Below are 22238 nucleotides of genomic sequence, written 5' to 3' on the forward strand. Positions count from 1 at the left end.
GATCTAAAGTCTCAAAGTTTGAGTTGCTGATATTGAGAGTAAAGTTATTGGTTACGTTGCTGTTGTGTTTGTCGTCGGGGAACTTTGTGAAGTCGTCCCGTCTCCTGCGGACTTGTGTGCCCTCTGCTGTCACACTACAGACACTGAAATAAAACCTCTGAACAACAACTTGGCCGCCTCTTTGACTTCCTGTATGTGTGGCACTGTGTTTGCATGTGCCTGCTTTATTTCTATCCGTTTACTGCTATTATTTATTTTTTATCCTTATTTTGAACGAAATGCCATAACGTGACTTTTTTCGCGATCGCGTGTCGTCCGAAATGTGGAAAAAAAAAAAGGTCACAAAATGTGTTGAATTAAACCTAAAATAAATCGCAAATAACAAGAGACAGAACCATTGACGGTGTTCATTAAAGGAGAATATATTTAACACAATTTCTACTCAATATTGGGGGAACAGATTGTTATTGTTACAATAAGCAGTAGCCAGAGTTAGCTTAGCATAAAGGTTGATACAACTTAAGTATCCATGGCAACATTGTGTTTCCCGTTTCCTGTAAAAGTGTACATTTGCCCACACAGGTGTTATTCTTTAAAGTACTTTATTAAAACTAATTACGTTCAATTAATTCAATAGAAAATCACATTCCTTGATTATTTTTTTGTTGCATTTTTTTTTTTATATAGAAATAATTTGAACAGAGACTTATTGAACTCAAATCACGTTTATTGTAAAAACAACAGCTGAGTAAAAGTAACGGGACATAAAAAACAAAAACAAAAAAACTAAAAACTGACATGACTGAAGTATCAGCTCTGATCCTCTAGTGCACAAACTGGAAGAAGAACACAATCAGCAGCAAGAAGATCCACAGAAGAACGAGGTCAGGCACTTTAGACAGGGGTGGGGGTGGGAGGGGGGGTGTCCAGCGAGTGTGTGTGTGTGTGTGTGTGCGCATTCAAAGACAAGAGAAACGACAGCGAGTGAAGGAAGACGAGAAGACACACCGGAACACTTTGGAAGACAGTCGGCCAGATTTCACGTCAACACGAGGAAAAAAACAATAATTTCAAAAGCCTCTAAAAAATAACGACATGGTCTGTTCGTCTCTATACATGATTACGAGTGCAGCGCTAACTGACGGCATGTAACAGTCTTTTAGGCCTCCTGTCGTCCCACCGCTTGTGCGTGCCGAAGTTTTAACTTAATTTTTTTTGTTTTTTGTTTTGTTTCCATGCCGTCGTATTCATCGCAAAAAAAAAACAAAAAAAAAAACATCACGTGAAAATAAAAACCCGCCCGTGTTTCCTCTCTCGAGTACGCGAGGTCAGTGCAAACTGCGGTGTCGGAAGTGACGTGGCCCCATGAACGCTACGAGCAGACGGTCGCTACGGTAACAAACAACAAAAAAAAAGCTTTCCTACTCACGTAACAGTTAGAGAGTGTTTTTTGTTTTTTTTTTCTCATGGGCCGGGGTTAATTTTTCTTTTTTTTGTTGTTGTTTTTTTTTTGGTTAGTGAGAAAAAACACACAGAGGCCGAACTGGCTAAAGTGAAAAGTTTCATCTACTCCACCTGAAAACGTGCGTTTGTGCCCTCTAGTGGCGACGAAGGTGAATATTTGTGCGGTGCAGCAGACGATGCTGCCGCCGGCCGTTGTGATTTTTTTGTTTTTGTTTTTTTGATTTGGCTGCTTGATATTTTGCATATTGTTGTTCATATTGCCTTCGAAAGCAAAACTTATTATTACGTTCACACCACCAAACGTTTTTTTTTTTTATTGTTCACAGAGAAGAGAGGGGGGAGGGACGGGACGGGGGGCTGCTGGTCATCCAAACTGGAATTATGGGACTAACTGTTGATATAGCCGGCGTGTGCAATTAAAAAAAACCACAAAAAAAACCAGCGATTTACACGACCAGCGGCGCCCATTTGCTCTGCTTGCGTCCGTACTGGAAGAAGAGAAGAAGAATCCATCAGCGAGCAGGAAATGTGGAAGTCAAAAGTTAAATCTGCATGATGAAAAGTTTTTCCAATAAAATAATCATCTGCTTTATAAAGTCACGTTAAGTCAAATTCTATTGACGCAGCAAATACTGTCACAGAGAAATAATTATTAATGAAGCAGAAAAGTCTCCAGTTTGTGTTTTGTACGATGTAAGAGAACGTAAACTTGATATTTTTGGGGAATTCAGATTGTGTCCGTTGTGGAGGGTTAAAGGCCGAAGACGCTCACCTGAATATCAGTGAGCTCGGCGTGGAACCTCTTCGCCAGGTCCGGACCGTTCTGCATGGTCGGGATCTGGAACGTCTGACACGCAAACACGGACGTTAGCCGACGCTTCAGATCATTTCTTAAACGTCCAGGCAGAGATATAACTTCGTCGGAGTAGCTGGAGGGATTTTATTTAATAGATTCCAGCAGATTTCTAAGCAAATTTATTTATAAAGCACTTGATTCTGCTTTTTTTGAAGAGAAGTCAAAATACAGTAACGCAGTGTTCATACAGCAGGGGGCGGTCACGAGTGCGCCGTGGCTGTTTGACAACCATCTTAAATCTGTAAGGAACTTTAATGGAAGTTGATGTCTTGAGTGACACAGAACGGCAACATGAAATATTCCACGCATCAAAAATCCCCCCAGAAACAAGCGGAAGAAGTTGAGTTCCTACCTCTCCTCTGTAGAGGAGGCTGCCGACAGGACAGACGACGCAGGCCGTCCCGGCTCCGAACACCTCCAGAACTCTGCCGGCCTTCACGGCCCCGAGCAGCTCCGCCATGACCACCGACCGCTCCGTCACTTTAAACTCTCCCTGACGAGTCAAAGCATGAACACGGCACATTAAAAACAACAACAGAGGCTGAGCGAAGTGATCTGAAAGCGGAGTCAAACGGTCAAAGAGAAAAAAAAAATTAAAAAAAAATTTCAAATCCAAAGTGAGATGAAGATAACAGGAAGCACACAAAAGAAAAAGTAGGAGCAGGAAATAAAAACGTGAGAATAAATAGGTTGAATGATTTTTGTCAACGAGGTGAAAACGGGTGATGTCATCTAAGTGCAAAAAAAAAAAGATGAGAGGATCAAAGTAACCGTGTTTTTGCTTGTTTCTGATTGAGTTGATTGTGTGTCAGATTTACAGCGGAGGTTGTCATCAATCCTACTTTAAAAAAAACAAAACAATAAATAAATAAATCATGACATTGTACATAAATATAAATACAGAAGAAATATAGCTGCACTTAATTTTTCCTTTCAGAGTCTGGATGTGACCGACGGAGGTTTGAATCGTCACTGGACTCGCGTCTCGTGTTCACAATATGTAACTCGGGGTTATTTTCTGGAGCTACAATCTACAGACGTCCGAACCAAAATGGACCCGGATGTATGAACCGGTGATGACTCTCTACGGCGAGGGTGGACGGGTGCTGGTCTCACCCAGTCCCGGGCCAGGTCCAGCAGAGACTGCCTGGTGACTCCCGGCAGGATGATGCCGTCCAGAGGAGGCGTCACCAGCTCTCTCTCTGCACACACAACAAACACGGTACAATAACTCACCAAATCCATCACTTGTTTCATTCTTTGCACTGTAGTTTTATAATAATGTGATATTATTCTATTTTTATTGTATATATTGTGCATTTTTACATTTCTTATATTTCATATTTTTTACTACCTCTTTTTTTTAATTGTTATTTTTTTATTGCTTTGCCCTGTAGCTGCATATGCTGCCGTAGCGAAAACAATTCCCCCTTGTGGAATTAATAAAGTATCCATCCATCCATCCATCCATCCATCCATCCATCCATCCATCCATCATCCATCCATCCATCCATCCATCTAAAATCTATCTATCCATCAATCTATCCATCCATCCATCCATCTAAAATCTATCTATCCATCCATCTAATATCCATCCATCCATCCAATATCCATCCATCCATCCATCTAATATCCATCCATCTAAAATCTATCCATCCATCCATCCAATATCCATCCATCCATCCATCTAATATCCATCCATCTAAAATCTATCTATCCATCCATCTAAAATCTATCTATCCATCCATCCATCCATCTAAAATCCATCCATCCATCCATCCATCCATCCATCCATCCATCCATCCGAGTATCTGTAAGAAGCCCAGTAAGGGGAATCAGACGGACCTCCTTCTGCGTTGGTCCAGTAGATGAAGAGGTTCATGGTGCCGACCTCGGTGATCTCCTCCTGCTCTCCGTACAACCACAGGACCTGCTGGCAGCCGCGCTTCACCGCCTCGTTCTGCACCGCTATTGTCGGGCCGTAGTTCCTGCAGAGGAACGGACCTCGTGAACACTTTCATCTCATTTCGTCATCCATCCAAGATGCCGACGACACTTGTCGTGCTTCGTTTAAGACAAACTACTAAATGAATAACAGAAAGTGGACGAAACGTTTCCCGTTTTCACGAAAAACAAGACTTTCTTCTTTGATTTCAAACATCTCCTGCTACTAAAAGATTCCTCGTCTTTTCTTCCCGATGACGGCCTGCAACCAACCGAAGGCGGCGCTACCTAAAAATAAGATTTTAAAATGCAAAAAAACACAATAAATCTCATCTGCTGTGTCTGCAGCATTTCTATGACCTCTGAGGATTTAGTGTGGTTTTTAAGGCCCAAATTTTGGTTTGAAATTTGAGATTTTCCTAAATATAGCACTAATTATGAGACATACAGGTTTGTGCTGAGGAGGAAGAATCCTGTTAAATAAATAAATGTCACCAGATTGAACAAAGAGGTTTCTGTCACCGGTCGATCACCAAACTTCCTCGTACGAATGAAACGCCTTTCTGACGGAAACCTGAGACTTCTGCCAAGAAATGTGCAGCGACACGGAAGATCTGACAAAGAACGACACATCGAGACGTCAGCGACGGGTTTTTCTGATGTTTCGCAACATTCCTGCTGCGTCACATGGTCCCCGAGAGAGAGAACAAGCTCCGCCTCCTTCAGGTGTTCTAGCGTTGAACAGTTTGGCTTCAACACACCAGACGATTACAGGAAAAGAAACGAACACACGGAGGATAATTAGTTGTTGTTGGTTTTTTTTGCACGTTTCAATTTCATAACTTTTTTTTTCAGTCCGTCCTGAATAAATTAGAGAATGTGATGATTTAAAAAAAAAAACACAAAAGAGTTTATTTTCAAGCGTACAAAGTCTTTCACCGTGTGTGTCCGAGTCCCTGACGGGAATCCAAAATTGTTTTGTTACGTGTTAAAATTCGATTTCTTAAGCAAATTGCGTCTCGGTTCTTTTCACCAATAATCGGCATCGGTGTTCGCCACGGTCGAACCGAAACAACCAGCTAAACGAGGCCGAAAGGCTCCATGTTTACACCGAATGTTGAAAACAGCTCCTTAAAAGAGGGAAAGCGCTCCAACGTCTTCCTCAGCTGATATTGCTTTTTTTTTTTTTGTCTGTCCGACACGTCAAACTTTCATAACGCTGCAGTCTGGAGCTCCGCTCAGGGCCCGAGGGGAGGTGGGGTGTGTGTGTGTGTGTGTGTGTGTGTGTGTGTGTGTGTGTGTGTGTGTGTGTGTGTGTGTGTGTGTGTGTGTGTGTGTGTGTGTGTGTGTTATGTAAGGTCAGGTGGTCATGTGGAAGCTGTGATTACAGTGTGGAATGAGAGCAGATTACAGATCTGAGAGGCGGCCGGACTTCAACGACGTGTTACTTTTTTAGTTTTGAACATCTCGGATTTCCTTTTTTCGGTTTAATTGATGTACTCGAGTTTCAGAATAATAATCCTGAAAAACAGAAATGTCTTTTTTAAACCGGCATTCGTCTCCACGCGAAGCGTGACACACAAGGAGAAGGAATTCATAGAAACCATTTTACGGTGCCCACACTTCTTTTTTTTTTTTTTTTTTTTTTTTTGTAAATACCAATTTCATTTAAAAAAAATAAATAAATCAGTGCGATATCATCTGATATCTTTATCGTCGTATCTCGTTTCCGGCTGACATTACGTGACAAGACGTCGAGGAGGAGGCGGACGACTCCTCCGTGAACTCTCACCCTCCCATCTTGTAGGCCCCGACGCCTCCTTTCCACGCTCTGACGAACGACGGGTCCGCCAGCAGGGACACCGGGTTGAAGGACCCGGTGGCGAAGTAAGGTCCCACGGGGCCGACGATGACGAAGATCATGGACTTTCCCGGACGGGAAACGCCGAGGGACGGCTGGGGGGAGGAGGGACGGGGCGGAGGGAGAGGGAGGAGGGAGGAGAAGCAGCGACACCGCCGGTGAGCTCGGCTGAGGAGAGACGCGGGTCGAGGCGGTTCGGTTCGGTTCGGCTTCGGCTCACCTCGATTCCTATGAAGGTGGGTCGGATGTAGAGGCTGGCGTCCTGCGAGTAGGGAACCCACTCCTGGTCCACCTCCACCAGCTTCCTGATGCACTCCAGCAGCTCGCCTTTATCGAACAGCTGCACGGGGAACAAAAGGCAAAAGACGGAACCACGTGATGATAATAACGATGTATTCTGGAGCGACCCGGGAAGTTGGAACCGATTTAACAAGCTTTCGGGGTCATAAATGGGCCAAACGCCGCAAAGAGCTTTATAAAACACAAAAACAGGATTTCGTAATCACATTTTCATCCTGCGTTATTTTATGGTCCGGAAAATACGGACTTCACGTCAGAAAGCTTGGAGGGGGAGAGCCTGCACTGCGTTCGATTGGTTCTGAGGCGCTCTCCGCCGAACGCCGGGTGGAACCGGTCCGCGCAGAGGTTTGGACTCACGGGAAGGCAGCTCCTGTCGGCGCTCCGGTGCATCCTCTCCATGTTCAGCATGGGTCTGAACAGACGGATGCGGTCGTCGACTCCTCGGAACGCCTTCATGCCTTCGAACAGCTGCGGAGACACACGGACGCTTTAATCTCGTCACTCCTCCACGACAGCAGGAAAACTGGAGGAGCGTCTCCTCCGCCCCGATTTCATCTCATGATCTTTTTTTTTTTTTTTTTCTTTTCCTTTCGCCACGTTTCCCTGCAACTAAGCAGCTGAAGAGCGTTCTGGCCAAAGTGTGGTCGGTTTACAACCAAAGGAGAAGATTCATTCGCTCGTGATCAACTTTTAATCTTCCTGAGTTTAGAATTGTGAAGATGCGCTTGTAGTTTTTGTCGTTGACGGTTGTGTGTAAAAGTCTGTAGTGCTGCTGTCATCAGTCAGTCAGTCAGGAGGAGCTGCTGCATCCAGTAACGACATCATCATCATCACCATCATCATCATCATCACCCTCATCACCATCATCATAATCATTCTCATCCCATCATCACCACCATCATCATCATCATCATCACCACCATCATCACCACCACCATCACCCTCCTCCTCCCCTTCTTCCTCCTCCTCTCACCTCGATGGAGTAGTGCAGGACGGAGCTGGCCGGGTGCAGCGACAGGTTCTGGAAAGGTTTGATCTGCGGCGCCTCCCAGCCGTCCCGCTCCGACCAGCCGATGGACAGCATGTGGTCGGAGAAGTGTTTCCCGAACACCAGCGTGGAGGGTTCGGGCTTCGGCTTGCACGCCGTGTTGCGTTCGATGGTGAGGTCCGCCGCCTGGCCGGGGGAGGGGGGGTGTGGAGTCGAGGTGGGAGAGAAAAAAAAAAAAAAAAAGGAGGAGGACGGGACGAGAGCAGAGCAGGTGACGAGTACAGTGATTTGTTTTTGACAAGAGCATGCTTTTAAAAAAAAAAAAAAAAAAAAAGGAGAATTGGAGTTCAATTAGACTGAATTAAATAATTACAACAGGAAGACAGGTGGAGAAAGACAAAAGGGAGGAGAGAAACTTTTAAACATGAGGCAAAGTCCAAAGTTACTTCCTGGTTTCCACACAGTCACGTCCAGACAAGAAGCGCCGAGACGTGCCGACGTGGCTCTTAAAGCGTTAATGTTTTCCTCGTTTACCTTGAAGGAGCTGGCGGACCGCAGAGAGCCGAAGCAAAAAGGGAGGGCCTGAGAAAGTCGTCCATGGAGTGCCTGTAAGAGAAGCACAGTGGGGTTGTTGTTGTTTTGTTTTTTTAAGCCCCACCAATCCCAACAGACTCTGAAGATATACCTCCCGTTAGGGTGACAATAATTTGACATTGTGTCTGCAGCTGCTCTGTAAATAGAGGCAAAGTGAAGGGACGAGTTTGTTGTTGAGGGAGACAAAAGGCTCCAAAATAAGAGCGCAACACGGCAGGAACTGGAAAAAGAGCAGAAACATCCGTGATCCCCGTTAAGACTGGATTTCTCAGGTGTTGGCGCTCAGCCCGACTTCGTGCTGGCAGGTCACGCGAGGTGACTCTGCTCTTTCCGTGTTAGTAAAAGCGGTTGTACTTTTTCCTCTTAATTAATCTTTTAATCTTTCATAGCCGAGTTTTGATTGTGCTCCTGGTTCTGTCATATGCTCATCTGCACATGATGCAACCGGCGCTTGGCTGTGGTCCACAGAGTATTAGAATTACCTCTGAAGCAACGCCCACGAAAAGCTGCCCAACGGCTCGGCTTGCAGGCCCATGTGTGCACTTTGGTGAACGGATAATGCAAGTTCTTCCCCTTATTGCACCCATGAGCGCGTGTAACAACATGTACTTACACTTGTGACATGCATGTGTAAATCTCATGTGTAAGTCTGCTTTTCTTTTCTTTTTCTTTTAAATTTTGGACACGGTTTGGAAATAAAGCCAAATTAAAGAAGAAGAAATTGGGATTCGTGTGATCCAGCAGCCACGTAGCAAACTTCCAAGAATTACAAACGCATGCACCAATGGGAAAACAGGCTTATAATACACCCATACACACAGCATATGGTGCCCCACGCCGAACTCCCATTGAAAAATCGTACAATTTAAAAGAACCTGTGTACCGCGTAGCCATAGAAACACTCATGACTGGTACAATGTCAGTGGCAAGTATTTTTCACTTCGGCGTAAAAAATAATCTACCAACATCACGTGTTAGATTAACATTTGTTTACCGACCCCCATCCACAAAAACCCGTGGAAGTTGGTAAACCGTGTCCAGTATAAAACATTAAATTACATAAATACTGATGCAAAAGTTTTGGATTTGAAGTGAGCCGAATTTTCTGCCAACCCTTTTAGATTTAGAGTCAGCTTTCAGTTTTGTTTTTGGATTTGAACGTTTTTGCCAAAAAGCTAAACATCTTTAATCTCCATGTTTCTGAGTTAGGGTCGGCTCGATGCCCTTCCACACTGGATTGTTTTTGGCGAGCCTCGGTGCTGGCGACTCCCGGCGACTCCTGTAGCGTGACCCGGTCAATATTTGGCACTTGTTATCGCTTTTGCTCGTTGTCGGCCGACTTATCGATTATTCGGGTGAATCATTTACCCAGACAGTCGGTGCAGACTGGTAATAAACATCGGTCATTGAACTCACCGTCCGGAGCGCTGCCATCTCCGCTACGTAACGCTGAAAAACGAAGATTATGTGTTCGTGTGGAAACAAACACTCAAAAGTCAACTTGAGTTCCGCTTTGAAATACGAGGAACCGGCTCAGCTGAGTTGAGGCCACAAACCTTTGGTACAATAAAATGCCCGTCTGGATTTATAATTGTACCACTTGACGTTGCTAATTTATAATCTTTTTTTTTTTTTAAACTGTGTGTGACTGCTTTGTAAATAATTATGTAATTCCGGGTTAATAAGCAAAAAAAAAAATTAGTATTATTTTTTTTTTAAATAAATAAAAAGACCGAGACTATTCGCTACTGGGACACAAATATGTAGCAGATGGAAAAAAAAATCAATCAAATAAAAACAACCTCCTGGTTAAAGTGAGCGTTTTTTTGTTTTTTTTTATCAATCAGTACAGTCTCATTGAAGGAAGTCAAGGGGGCGTGACAAAAAAAACGAGCATCTTGATTGGCGGAGGAGAGGAGCGGTTATTCTAGGTCAAAGAGCTTGATGCTGATTGGTCGAGCGGTGGGGAGGGGTGCAGTTCGTGTTACACAAGCTCGTCCTGATCCCAAAACATTTAAAAGCTTTTAAAAATTTACACCTCGAGCAGCCGATGTGCACAACTACATGAATGAAATCATATTTGATTTTTTGAGGAGTAAAACAACCTCCCCGGGTTTAAAACCGTGTTCATTTTCAGTCACGTAAAACCAGCACAACAAGAGGGGGGAGGGGGTATCGTCTGAATTAACCACGTGCATGTGTTAAACCAGCTGGCGGTGGCGGTCGAAGAGCGTCAGGAGGGGATCTGACACTTGAAGCCGTAGTCGAGTTCGGCTCCTCCGCTCAGCAGCAGGTCGATCCCGGTGCAGAAAGTGGCCTCGGCAGCCAGAAACAAGGCGGCCAGCCCGCACTCGGCCTCGGTCCCCATACGACCCATCAGCTGTTGGGAGAGGAGGAAAGCCTGTCAACGGTGCATTTTTTTTTTTTTTTTTTGTGGTTGCACCGGGCGACTTCCTGCTGTCTATGGGTGTTTTTTTGTTTGTTTGTTTTTTTAACACTCCTGCAGCTGTTGCCACGGTTACTGCTGCTGCTTAAAAGACAGCTTGGCTCTTTAGATATCTGACTAGTTGTTTTTTTTCTTTACACAAGTGTTCACACAACAACAACAAAAACCCTGCAAACTAAAAACAAAAAAACAAAAAAAAGTCCTATTGTAACGGCTTAATAATGAGTTTCACATCCTCCATCACTCTTATTTGAATACAGAACAAGTAAAACCAGAATGTTCTGGCGCCTCCCCGCTTTGTGAATCACTAGAAACAATAACAGGCACTGGGCTGAGACAGGGATTGTGTTCTGATCTTCCACTAATGAATAATTAAGCGTCACTGAAGAGCTCTCCTTTGGATGGTAGAAAAAAAAAAAAAAAAACTCTGAAGCTGCAGACTCATCATGATTCAGTGACACTCCTCTGGTTCTGGTTCTGGTCCAGTTCAGTTGCTACATCTGCTGAGCAAAAAAAAAAAAAAAAAAACTCTGAAGCTGCAGCCTCATAATGATTCAGTGACACTCCTCTGGTTCTGGTTCTGGACCAGAGTCCAGTTCAGTTGCTCCATCTGCTGAGCAAAAAACAACAACAACAACAAAAAAAAACCTGAGAGTTTTGAGACTTTTCACACTTTCTTAAGGATTTAAAAGGTTTTTCACTTCCAGCTTCTCTCTTTGCAGTTTCCAAAATTTTCCCGGAGTCGTCCCCGGAAAACTGTCTGTGACCTCCTGGAGACCCGTCTGGGACCCACCTGAGCATTTTCCCCCGTTTTAATGGCCTCTGCAGCGTCTGGCGTCTGACCGGCGAGCTCCTCCCACAGAGGGGTCAACACGTTACCCGGAGAGATGCTGCAACAGATGTCACACACGTGTTCAGGGTTTATAATAATAACTCGGAGAGGAGAGCTGCAAATGTTCAAATCGGTTTCCTGTCAGAGACCGAAGCCGAAAAGTGATCGAAAAATAATAATCTAATAATCAAAAGTCAGAATCAGTTTTGAGAATGGCCAAAAAAAAATAAAAAAAATAAATAAAATGTTGATAACAGCCTCGTATCGGAAATGATTTTTTAATTTAACTCTTGTTCCAGTTTGTGAAACTCTTGAGATGTAATTTCAGGCTTTGTTGTTGTGAGAGTTTCAAACAGGTGTTTCAGCTCCAAACTTCACAGACGGTTTAATTTAAAGACGTCAAATGATCCGATATCAGAAAAAGTAGATTAAAGTCAGAATAATAAATACAGATGAATGGAGCAGAACGCATGTGATTTTGCCTATTAATCATCTCATCACTTTTCAGATTGATGAGTTCACGTCCACCTGTTCACTCTCACCTGTTCACTCCCACCTGTTCACTCCCACCTGTTCACTCTCACCTGTTCACTCACCTGTTCACTCCCACCTGTTCACTCCCACCTGTTCACTCCCACCTGTTCACTCACCTGTTCACTCCCACCTGTTCACTCTCACCTGTTCACTCCCACCTGTTCACTCTCACCTGTTCACTCCCACCTGTTCACTCCCACCTGTTCACTCTCACCTGTTCACTCTCACCTGTTCACTCTCACCTGCTCACTCCCACCTGTTCACTCTCACCTGTTCACTCACCTGTTCACTCCCACCTGTTCACTCTCACCTGTTCACTCCCACCTGTTCACTCTCACCTGTTCACTCACCTGTTCACTCCCACCTGTTCACTCTCACCTGTTCACTCCCACCTGTTCACTCCCACCTGTTCACTCCCACCTGTTCACTCCCACCTGTTCACTCTCACCTGCTCACTCCCACCTGTTCACTTCCACCTGTTCACTCTCACCTGTTCACTCCCACCTGTTCACTCTCACCAGTTCACAATCACCAGTTCACTCTCACCAGTTCACCCTCACTCCGTAGCGACTCTCATCCACAGCCATTGCCTTCGTCATGGAGATGATCGCCCCCTTGTGGAGAAAACATCGCATTACAGGAGTCTTCCCTTCTGACCGGCTGACATTCAGGAAGTGGAGAAGCTTCCGACATGAGCTCACCTTGGTGGCCACGTACGGCGCAGCATCTTTCTGACCGATGGTTCCCACGAGACTCGAGACGTTCACGATGTTTCCGCGGCGCTGCCGCAGATACGGTAACGCACACTGCGGAGAGAGTGACACCTCCTCGTCATGCAAAGATCCTCTATACATACAGTAGGTGTCTATGGGCAAAAGAGGAGGTCTATGGAAACAAAACAAAAAAAGGCCGTAATAGTTCTAATAATGATCAATAAGATAAGAGTGAATATTTGATGTTGTTGAATTCAAAATATTAGAATATTTGGCTGAAAATCTCTAAAAATCTGAATTTGAGGTTTGAATTGTTTTAAGCTCTAATTTAGTGTCTTTGATTTTCAGTTTCTATCAATTTAAGGAAATGACTCAAACCTGAAAATGACTGATTGAATTAAACTTATTTCAAAAGAGGTTTTTCAGTATTAGACACGCGATCTGTCATCTGATATTTGCGCAAACTAATTATTAGTTAGTAGCTTGTTTCATTGAAATTGCACGACTTGAAAATGTTGAATGAGATCAGATCCCATCGTTTCAGTTAGATGTGAAATATTTCAATGTATTATAAATTCAGAGGTGTTTAAATGTCTTTTGTTGTGTTGCTCTCGTTTCCCGTCATCTCGGCTGTCCCGGTGAAATCACCCCGATTTGCTTTTTAACACTCAGGATCCTTCCAGCGTTTCTTTGTTTCCATAGAAGTCATCATTTACCAGAGAGAGCTATCGTGATGGGTTTTGTTTTGTTTTTTTACTTTAGAGGCGGAGAAGTAGCTGACGAGGTTGAGGTTCAGCAGGTCTCTGAACTCCTCTGCTGTGGTGGCGTCGGTGGGTTTGTGAGGAGGGTCTGAGGAGAAGATTTGAAAAAAAAAACCCAACTAAAAACAACAACAACAACAAGGAAGAGAAACGAAGCATCAGAAGAGTCCCGGTGACGTCTGGAGGGATCAAAAAGGAAGAAAGAGCGAAACTCACGCCAGCCGGCGTTGTTGATCAGGCAGTCGATGTGTCCGTGACGCTGCGCGGTGACGTCGATCAGCCTCTGTGGAGGAAACCGTCAGAAACAGGAAGTAACTCACAGAAATGGAGTCAAAGCGTCCAGACTGAACGCAAAACTCGTTCAGTTGGAACAAATACAGAGACAAAAACAAACCAACAAACAAAACATGACAAAAAAAACAAAACAAATTTTTTTTTAAAAAGCCTGACGGTTCACAAACACAGTGCGGTTTGCAAATAACAAAATGTAAACAAATAAACAATAACATCAGGATTAAGAAACAAAACAAAAAAATATCCTACAAGGACGGACACGTTGGAGGGAATAGCCCTTTAAAATGTCCCAGCCAATCACAAAGACTCATTGTTTCAACAGTTCTGATTGGTCCGAGGTTGCTTAGGTGGGCGGGGAGGAGAGTTACAGGAAGTACGTTTGAGAAAATGTGATAAAAGAAATTATAAGTGAGTTCACACCAACAAATATGAAAGATGTTTTGACTGTGAGACTGTTTCAAAATACAAAGTTGAAATTTATAAAGAAACTTGGATTTTGGTGGGAAAAAAAAAAAAAAGTCTGACTGATTGACGCTCATCATTTCAACACTATTGTACTTTTTGATGGTTCTTTTAATAAATACATATTTAAGAGATCAAGCCAATTTAGAAAGATATCAATACATTTCTTGCACAGCTTATTAAATGTTTTTTTAAATATATATTTTTTTTAATATAAATCTATGCAGACCAGTTTCTCTGTACCTTGATGTCTTCCTCCTTGGAGATGTCACACCTGACAAATTTGCACGAGCCTGGTCCTGCTTTGTTAAGCTCCACCTCCAGAGCTTCACCTTCTGCCCCTGCGGGTAGACGTGTATAATCACGGTTAAATACACTGAATACCGCTTGTAGACACAGACTGAAAGGACAAATATGACTTTTTTTTTTTTAGGTTGGAGTCGAACTGACTGATAAAGAAGCAGACATAAAAACTCACCTCCTCTTGCACAAAACACCACTTTGGCACCGTTTTCCACTAAAAAAAATAAAATAAATAAAAGACGCAAAACGTGGTTAAGTGCGCCACATCGTGCTCCACTCCCAAAACAAGCCCGCAGAATAAATGAGGATAATTACCGTACCAAACACTCTCACTATGCCTCTGCCGATGCCTTTGGATCCTCCGGTGACCACAGTGACTTTGTTGTGGTAACGGAGCGACATGATGATAAAAATGTGGTCGCAAAACCCCGCAAAGCTGCGCAGCCGTCAAAAGCCGCAGCGTCAAATGCGCTGTTTTCTGGGCTTTTTTTTTTTTTTTTTTCAGCTCAGCGGGTCTCCTCCACTTCAGTCCAGTGATCAGCTGACTGTCCCCGCAGTTTGTTTGTGAGGTTCAAAGTTCCACAAAATCATGGGGTTTGCTCTGCTGCCTTCAGGTGCCGAGGCGATGATTGGAAATCACAAAACTCCCTCGAAAACTAACGATAAAGGTTGTAGGAATTGCAAAGTATTTCTGCTCCTGTGATTGGTGCTCCCCTGTAGCACCTCGCAGCTTCCGTAGACAGACGCTTGTAACTCAGTCTTGTAACATGCCGTGTTTCCCACTGTTACAATACTGCTAAGTCAGCAATGTTCAGGTGACACCTGCTTCAGTGGAAGAACACAACTGAAGGAAATCTGCAGCATTTGGTGGAAAGTAACTCAGGATATTTACTCCAGTAGCTGCTTGAATACATCACGAGGTGCTTTATTGGAGTATTTCCTTCTGATGCCACTTTACTGCTCTGCATTTCAAAAGGAAATCTATTTAACAGCTTTATAGTCTTTGGATGAAGATTCCATAGAAGCTTTTAAAATCCAACACATTGTTAAAGATGAAACCGCTGGTTTTACAACCGCTTTGTCTTCTAACACCTCACAAAAACCAGCGTAGCCGAGGTCACATTTCAGATCTAAATGAGGATTTTTTTTTTTTCCGTCTAAACTTCTCGCACGGTTTCATTTCAACAAATGTTCAAATGATCCAAAAATTTTAGAAGAAGTCCAGAAAGTGAAAACAGATCTGTGGATCAGAATTTAGTTTTTGTTTTTTTCTCCTTCCCAGTGATCATCTCACATTTGTCTGCTGTCTCTGGATAGAAAAAAACTAACCTCACACTGATGCTTCACTATTAATAATCTAATGATGTCATATAATGAGATATCAGTCACAGGCACCAAACCAAGAGTTTTACTTTCATATTTTAACCACATTTTGCTGCTAATTCTTCTGTACTTTTCCTTGTAATGTATTTCTGGTACTTTTATTAAGTAAAGGCTCGAAACACTTCCGACCTTTTGCACACAAGAGCCAACCTGATTTATGCCACTAATCTGCTTTCGTTCAATTTTATAGCCTAAAAACAGTCCAGAATCTCAAATATTTGATCTCCATTTTACATTCCAGAACTTATTGTGTTTGTAAATCCTCAAATTTTATGATTATTTTGAGGGTTACATGAAAATATGACAGATCTTCGTTGTGGTCTCAGACTTTTGGACTCCACTGCGCATAAAAAAAATATAATCAGTGTCCAATTTCTTCCCCATTACGATGCAGTTTATGGGACTGAAAATCCAACAGCTGCAGTTTACTTGAATTATTTCAGGGCGACATTTGAAAACGGTCAAAAAAAGGACTTGAATATGAACACTGTTAAATTTGTGGATAATTCTGCAGAAACCACGGAAAAAAAACCAAAGATCTGATTTAAAGCGAAGCGACGGAAACACTTAGTGGGAAAGAATGAATACTGAGCACATGTCTGTGATTTCATCCCAGAGAGTCAAATCATGATAATAACCCCCCCCCCCACCACCACCACCACCACCACCCCTTTTTTTTTCTCACATAATGTTTTTGCCCGTTGCAACACGAGGGTGCTGTGTGATGTGTGCAAAACATGTACAGTATATCTAGGAAAGAGTGGGGTTAGGAGGTTGACATTTTGAAGGGGGGGGGGGGCAGGTAGGGGAGAGGGGGTTGGGGGGGGGGGCTCTTGGAGTAAGAAGAGGGTGGAAGATTGAATTTCTGCCCCGCAGCATTCCCGGGATCGGACTGAGCGTGAGAGAGAGCAGGGGTGCAAAGGAAGACCGTGAACAACCTACAAACAAGCCCACCACCAGCACCACCAGCAACACCAACACCACCACCACCACTCACCTCCCGAACGTGACCCGTGAAGACGGGACAGTTGGGAGAGTTGGTTTCGGACATGGTGATGAGGGAGCAGATGCACACACTGCTGCAGACGGAGGGAAGGGTCGGCCCGGAGGTGGAGGCACAGCCGGAGAGACATGGTCAGGTGCTGTGATTAGTTTGGATCGGCGGGGCGGACAGGTGAGAGGAGGAAGAGGAGGAGGAGGAGGAGGAGGAGAAGGAGGAGGAGGTGGTGACTGCATGTGTGGAGATTTTGTGCATGAAAAGTGGGCACGATGTGATTTACAGTGAAATATAGAAGAACACGAGGCAGAAAGATAAAAATATCAACTAATGAAAGCTGAAATACAGATTCTGCCTTTTTTTTTATTGGTTTGATCTCCGAGGAACCTGCGGTCAGACTGGGATATGTGTGCAGTTTATTACGTTTATTAAGACGCAGTTTAATCCAACAGTGCTGCAGTACCACCTCACTTCATGAAGGTTGTGATGTTCAGTTTTTGGAGAATTAAAAGGTTTTTTTGTCATTCAGCAAATACTTATTATTAATACATGTTATGGACAAATGGTGGAAAAACCGCACAGATGAATCAACGCCTCTAAAAAAACACAAAAAAACGGGAACATCAAAAGCTGTAAAAAGTCCAGGGTTAAATTTAGGACAGTTGAATTAGACGGCATTAAGTGTTCCTAATAAACTGGCAACTGAGTGAATATTCATCATGTAAATGTAAATAATTAGGATGCTGTGTAACTGGTTGGTGGATTATTTGGATAAATTGAACAAAAATAAGACAATTTCTGATATAATAGTGAATAATATTGCTTGAATAATTTATTTCTACGAGCATAAAAAGTGATTTTATGATTTTCTTACTTTTATAATCTCCATCTACTAACGATTTCCGGTTCCGTTGTTTCTGAATTGAGGGTTTGACTTTGATTTCTTTCCTCCAGAAAAACAGACAACAAAAACAAAGTCAGAGAGACAAAAATCCCACGGTTGAGAAATGGATAGTGAAGACAAGACGGGAGGTGTGGATGGAGGAGGGAGGAGGAGGAGGAGGAGGAGGAGGAGAGCAGGTGGAGGACAAAGCCAAAGCCGAGGAGGTCAGTGATGAAGACAAGCAGTTCAAAGACAAGCACAACAAGCTGGAGAAGGAGCTGAAGGTGGCGGGCCGCCGGCCGTGTCCGTGGAGGAGCGGCTGGGCGCTGTCCGAACGTCTGGCCATCAACGTGTCGGGGATGCGTTACGAGACGCACCTCCGCACCCTGGCCCAGTTCCCCGACTCCCTGCTGGGCGACGCCCGCCGACGCCTGCGCTACTTCGACCCGCTGCGCAACGAGCTCTTCCTGGACCGGAACCGCGTCTGCTTCGACGCCATCCTCTACTTCTACCAGTCGGGCGGGAGGCTGCGGAGGCCCGCCAACGTCCCGCTGGACATGTTCCTGGAGGAGCTGCGCTTCTACGAGCTCGGGGAGGAGATCATCGACCGCTTCAAGGCGGACGAAGGCTTCCCGAAGGTAGAGGAGAGGCCTTTGCCCGCCAAAAAGTGGCAGCAGAGCATCTGGATGCTGTTTGAGTACCCGGAGTCGTCCGGCGCAGCCCGCGTCATCGCCGTCATCAGCGTCATGGTCATCGTGATCTCCATCCTCATCTTCTGCCTGGAGACGATGCCCGAGTTCAAAAACGAGAAGGAGCGCAGGGAGGTGAGGACGGAGATGTCAGTGGAGATGGTTTTAAACAATCAGGGGAGGAGAGGGAGGAGGAGGAGGAGGAGGAGGAGGAGGCCGCTGACAGGGAACTGAGGTTAGCACTGCAGGAGAGTGATGAGGTGAATGTAGGAGGACAACAACGCCGACAGGTGTCACCTCGCTCGACCAGCTCTTACAGCACCGAGGGAAGACGTCTTTGTCGCCTCTGTCTCCGCTCACTAAAACAAAGCAGGCTGAGCAGAAAGAAGGTTTAGAATCAACACAAGGAAAGATAAAGCAAAGGGAAGGAACGACGGGAACGGTGAGACCGCTGGCGAGGAAACAGGAGAGCGGGTTGGACGGAGGTCCACGAAAACACGCCGTGGACGCTTGCCAGAACCAACGAGGGCTTTCAGACCAACTGGGGTTCTTCAAAAAAAAGTAGTGAGAGGGTGAGACGAGGTGGAGGAGCGAGTGTGAAAGGGAAGGAGAGGAGACGAGCCGGTCTCAGGTTACCCCCGCGGAGATCTAAAGGGTTATATATAGAGGAGAGACGGCCCTCGGAGCGTCAACACATAAACCGACGGCCGTATTAATAAACGCTGTGACTCATCGGCTGCACGCTGAAAACGGCCTGGAAACGACGGCGGCGGATCAGCTTTTCTGATGACGGGCCGCAAAATTAAATTAGAGCCTGCGCGGCGCTCCTGTAGCCGGGAGACCGGCCGCGGTTCTGGGGGAGCAGATTCGCGTTCCCAATCACCGGTGGCGCCGCTCCATCGCCGCCCTATATGCGGAGAGATGCGCTCACGTGATCGGACAACCCGACACTTTTGGACCTCGAACCCTTCGCGTGTCCAAGGCGGTCCGTCACCCAGCGGAATCTGTCTGGTCAGGCTTGGATGCGTCTCGTTGGTTTTATGTGACACCTGAGTCCGGAACAAAGTGGTGGACGGACCCTGCGGGCCAACACCGACTTTTTTTTTTTTTTTTTTTTTTAAAACAGGAAGAAGCAAATCTCGAGAGATCCTGAAATCCAAACGGCTAGACGGAATAACCCGAGAGCGGTTTGGGTGAACTGAGCCTTTAGAAACAAAATCCACCTCTTCAGAGCAGTCGAGTGAACTCGAGACATAAAAACAGAGTTTATTGGGTCCAGACAGCTAAAAACAAATAAAATCTAATACGAGAGTCCGACGATAAATCCTCCTCTCGTGTTTCTTAAGATATTTTTCACCCTTTTGGAGGATGTAGTTCCTTTTATTTTGGTCATCGCTGTTCGAAATAACAAAATAATAAATCTGAATAATGTAAAAAAATGGCTCTCCGACACTGAACACGATCACCTGGCAGGACTGTTGCAGTAGTTTTAGCCAGACGTTCCTAATTAACTGGAGAGCGAGTGTATAAATACATCGCGCGAAGGACAATATGTGCTGCAGAGTAACTTTATCTAACTTGTTAAAAGACACTAATGCCCGGTTATGTCAAACCTGCGCCGACTTCTCGGAAAAAAAGAGCCTCAAGCAGCCGCGTTAAACGAAGTGTCGAATGCCCCGCAAAACACAAGCCGAGAGTCACGTGACCTTGGTGTTTATAAATACAGAGAAAATGATTTCTATAAAAGTCTGGGAGAGGAAATACAAAAAAAAGAAAAAGAAAAGGAAGCTGTGGGAGTGAAAATGGAGAGGAGAGACATTTCAAGATCTCATGGTGTCCTCATACTTCAAATCTGCTGAGGACAAACTTTCAGGATAATGGCTCCTCCCCCCTCCCCTCGTTCTCCCCTCCTCCTCCTGTTTACTGCTTCCTTGTATTGTTTACAGTAATCATCGTCTCCATGGAGCTGTTTACTATCGCCCTACCTTTCTCCTATATTTACTCTCTCCAACTGCTGGTTGATGGGCAGCAGAAGAAAGTAAATAAGTCGCATCGGTCGGTCGATCGTTCGTTTAATCTCTGAATAACTTCTCCTCCTTCCTCCTTTGATTGACAGCAATTCACCGCCATCCCTCATCCCACCCGACCCAACGACACCATCCTGGTCTCGCCCGGCTTCACCCCCTTCCAGGACCCCTTCTTCATCGTGGAGACCATCTGCATCTGCTGGTTCTCCTTCGAGCTCGTCATGCGCTTCATCTCGGCTCCCAACAAGGTGCACTTCTTCAAGGACATCATGAACATCATCGACTTCTTCGCCATCCTGCCGTTCTTCGTCACGGTGGGCACGGAGCTGGTCAAGGACAAAGGCTCGCAGCCCTCCATGTCGCTGGCCCTCATCAGGATCATCCGGCTGGTGAGGGTCTTCCGGATCTTCAAGCTGTCGCGTCACTCCAAAGGCCTGCAGATCCTCGGCCAGACGCTGAAGGCCAGCCTGCGGGAGCTCGCCCTGCTCATCTTCTTCCTCTTCATCGGCGTCATCATCTTCTCCAGCGCCGTCTACTTCGCCGAGGTGGACAGTCCCGGCACGTACTTCACCAGCATACCCGAGGCCTTCTGGTGGGCGGTGGTGTCCATGACGACGGTGGGCTACGGGGACATGTGCCCGGGGACCGTCGGGGGGAAGCTGGTGGGCTCCATGTGCGCCATCGCCGGCGTGCTCACCATCTCGCTGCCGGTGCCCGTCATCGTGTCCAACTTCAGCTACTTCTACCACCGGGGGATGGAGTGCGAGGACACCAGGGAGTACCACCACGTCGCCACCGCGGTCTGGGAGAAGGACGATGAAGAGGAGGAGGAGGACGAGGAGGAGGACCGGATGGAGGAAGCGGCCGAGTACGCGGGGGACTACGCGCCCCCGAGCAGGAGCGCCAACGGGACTCTGCTGGCCGGGTTCGGCGCCGGACAGGAAGCGGGCAACCAGCGGGCGATAAACTTCTACCTGAAAGAGCCTCTGGTCACTCAGGTGTGACCGGCCGCGGGAAAACCCGTTTTTTTTTTTTTAGATTTACGCTGGAACACGCGAAGAAGAGGAGAGAGACACGAGACGCCGAGAGGAGGAACTTATCCACGATGTTTGTGCCTCTCGCGTCCATGGATTATACACGTGGTCGTATTTGACTTAAAAGTTAAACAGTAAGCGTGTGTTCCTACGAATGAGTAAACAGAAACTAATCTCACGTCACATTTCGAAAATATTCCACCTGCTGCACAAAATAAATCACATTTTTAACTAACTTTCCTGTTTCCTGAGGCAAAAATATATGAGTCACATGTTTGCATCGAAAGTTGACATCGATAATAAATCTGGGAAATTCTCTGAAAGAAAATCGTCTTTAAAACTAAGTAAATATCGACTCGTTATATATTAATTATTGGAAACAGTATATTCATATATGACATGTAGACTTGTATGCTTACATGAAGATAATTTGAACCTTTCTTTTTATGTTGGTTACGCAATACTTCATCAATGGACCCTTTTGATGGAAGACATTTTGATTTGTCATTTTAAGGAAACAAAGGTGTTTTTTTTTAAATTAAAATCAGAACCTCCCCTCAAGGCAAGTTTCTTTTTTGCCAGAAATTTGCCGACGTGTAAAATAAGTGACGTGACGCAAATAAATAGATGTTTGGCTGAATAAACTCGGGCAGCTGATGGAAGATGTTTCTAATACATGAAACATCAAACAGAGACTTTTTTTTGGTTTGATTTTGACTAGTTTGTAATTTGAATGTAAAAATAAAAAAAAAAAAAAAAAATCCTAAATCCCCGGAGGATGAACCCCGGAGTTTGTTCCGGTAGTCGTGCAGCAGATCGCTCATCGTCCGGCAGCGGTGCAGACAGAGTTCATGTCGTTGGTCCGCGGCCAGC

General features: G+C 45.1%; 3 protein-coding genes across 6 annotated transcripts; 1 reads left to right on the forward strand and 2 right to left on the reverse strand.

Moving 5' to 3' along the window:
- Positions 1–706: 706 nt before the first annotated feature.
- bcat2 (branched chain amino-acid transaminase 2, mitochondrial) lies at positions 707–9546 on the reverse strand. 4 transcript variants are annotated; one of them, XM_069709155.1, is made up of 11 exons: positions 9424–9546; positions 7948–8019; positions 7399–7599; positions 6783–6893; positions 6346–6465; positions 6057–6220; positions 4166–4308; positions 3437–3522; positions 2673–2813; positions 2237–2311; positions 707–1952 (listed from the first exon to the last, which is right to left on the reverse strand). In XM_069709155.1, exons 1-11 carry the CDS (start codon positions 9439–9441, stop codon positions 1911–1913), a joined length of 1173 nt encoding a protein of 390 aa, XP_069565256.1. In that variant the 5' UTR covers positions 9442–9546; the 3' UTR covers positions 707–1910. The 4 variants fall into 4 exon arrangements, with proteins under 4 accessions (XP_069565256.1, XP_069565254.1, XP_069565255.1 ...); XM_069709153.1 differs by lacking the exon at positions 9424–9546 and having other exon boundaries at positions 7948–9406; XM_069709154.1 differs by lacking the exons at positions 707–1952; positions 2237–2311 and adding an exon at positions 2318–2569.
- Positions 9547–10212: 666 nt separating this feature from the next.
- hsd17b14 (hydroxysteroid (17-beta) dehydrogenase 14) lies at positions 10213–15014 on the reverse strand. Its single transcript, XM_069709157.1, has 9 exons — positions 14673–15014; positions 14528–14566; positions 14293–14390; positions 13510–13576; positions 13290–13381; positions 12521–12625; positions 12366–12433; positions 11247–11343; positions 10213–10387 (listed from the first exon to the last, which is right to left on the reverse strand). Exons 1-9 carry the CDS (start codon positions 14752–14754, stop codon positions 10241–10243), a joined length of 795 nt encoding a protein of 264 aa, XP_069565258.1. The 5' UTR covers positions 14755–15014; the 3' UTR covers positions 10213–10240.
- Positions 15015–17770: 2756 nt separating this feature from the next.
- On the forward strand, positions 17771–21896 carry kcna7 (potassium voltage-gated channel, shaker-related subfamily, member 7). Its single transcript, XM_069709059.1, has 2 exons — positions 17771–18439; positions 20421–21896. The coding sequence occupies exons 1-2, from the start codon at positions 17771–17773 to the stop codon at positions 21333–21335; spliced, it is 1584 nt and encodes a 527-aa protein (XP_069565160.1). The 3' UTR covers positions 21336–21896.
- The last annotated feature ends 342 nt before the right edge of the window (positions 21897–22238 follow it).

The sequence above is a fragment of the Brachyistius frenatus genome, unplaced genomic scaffold (genome assembly GCF_029030835.1).
Source record: "Brachyistius frenatus isolate BFR_SWC_R1_liver_20210118 unplaced genomic scaffold, ASM2903083v1 Contig_80, whole genome shotgun sequence".
Taxonomy (NCBI): domain Eukaryota; kingdom Metazoa; phylum Chordata; class Actinopteri; family Embiotocidae; genus Brachyistius; species Brachyistius frenatus.

Bases quoted from the DNA above. Each gene is read 5' to 3' on its own strand.
- hsd17b14 (XM_069709157.1), bottom strand. From the start codon at position 14,754: ATGTCGCTCCGTTACCACAACAAAGTCACTGTGGTCACCGGAGGATCC. The intron at 14,567-14,672 runs GTACGGTAATTA...TATTTTTTTTAG, and splicing joins AGGCATAGTGAGAGTGTTTG to TGGAAAACGGTGCCAAAGTG. The intron at 13,382-13,509 runs GTGAGTTTCGCT...TCTTCTCCTCAG, and splicing joins GATCAACAACGCCGGCTGGC to ACCCTCCTCACAAACCCACC.
- kcna7 (XM_069709059.1), top strand. From the start codon at position 17,771: ATGGAGGAGGGAGGAGGAGGAGGAGGAGGAGGAGGAGAGCAGGTGGAG. The intron at 18,440-20,420 runs GTGAGGACGGAG...TTTGATTGACAG, and splicing joins ACGAGAAGGAGCGCAGGGAG to CAATTCACCGCCATCCCTCA.
- bcat2 (XM_069709152.1), bottom strand. From the start codon at position 8,127: ATGTCAAATTATTGTCACCCTAACGGGAGGTATATCTTCAGAGTCTGT. The intron at 6,894-7,398 runs GTGAGAGGAGGA...GTGTCTCCGCAG, and splicing joins TCCTGCACTACTCCATCGAG to CTGTTCGAAGGCATGAAGGC. The intron at 3,523-4,165 runs GTCCGTCTGATT...TTGTGTGTGCAG, and splicing joins CTGGACCAACGCAGAAGGAG to AGAGAGAGCTGGTGACGCCT.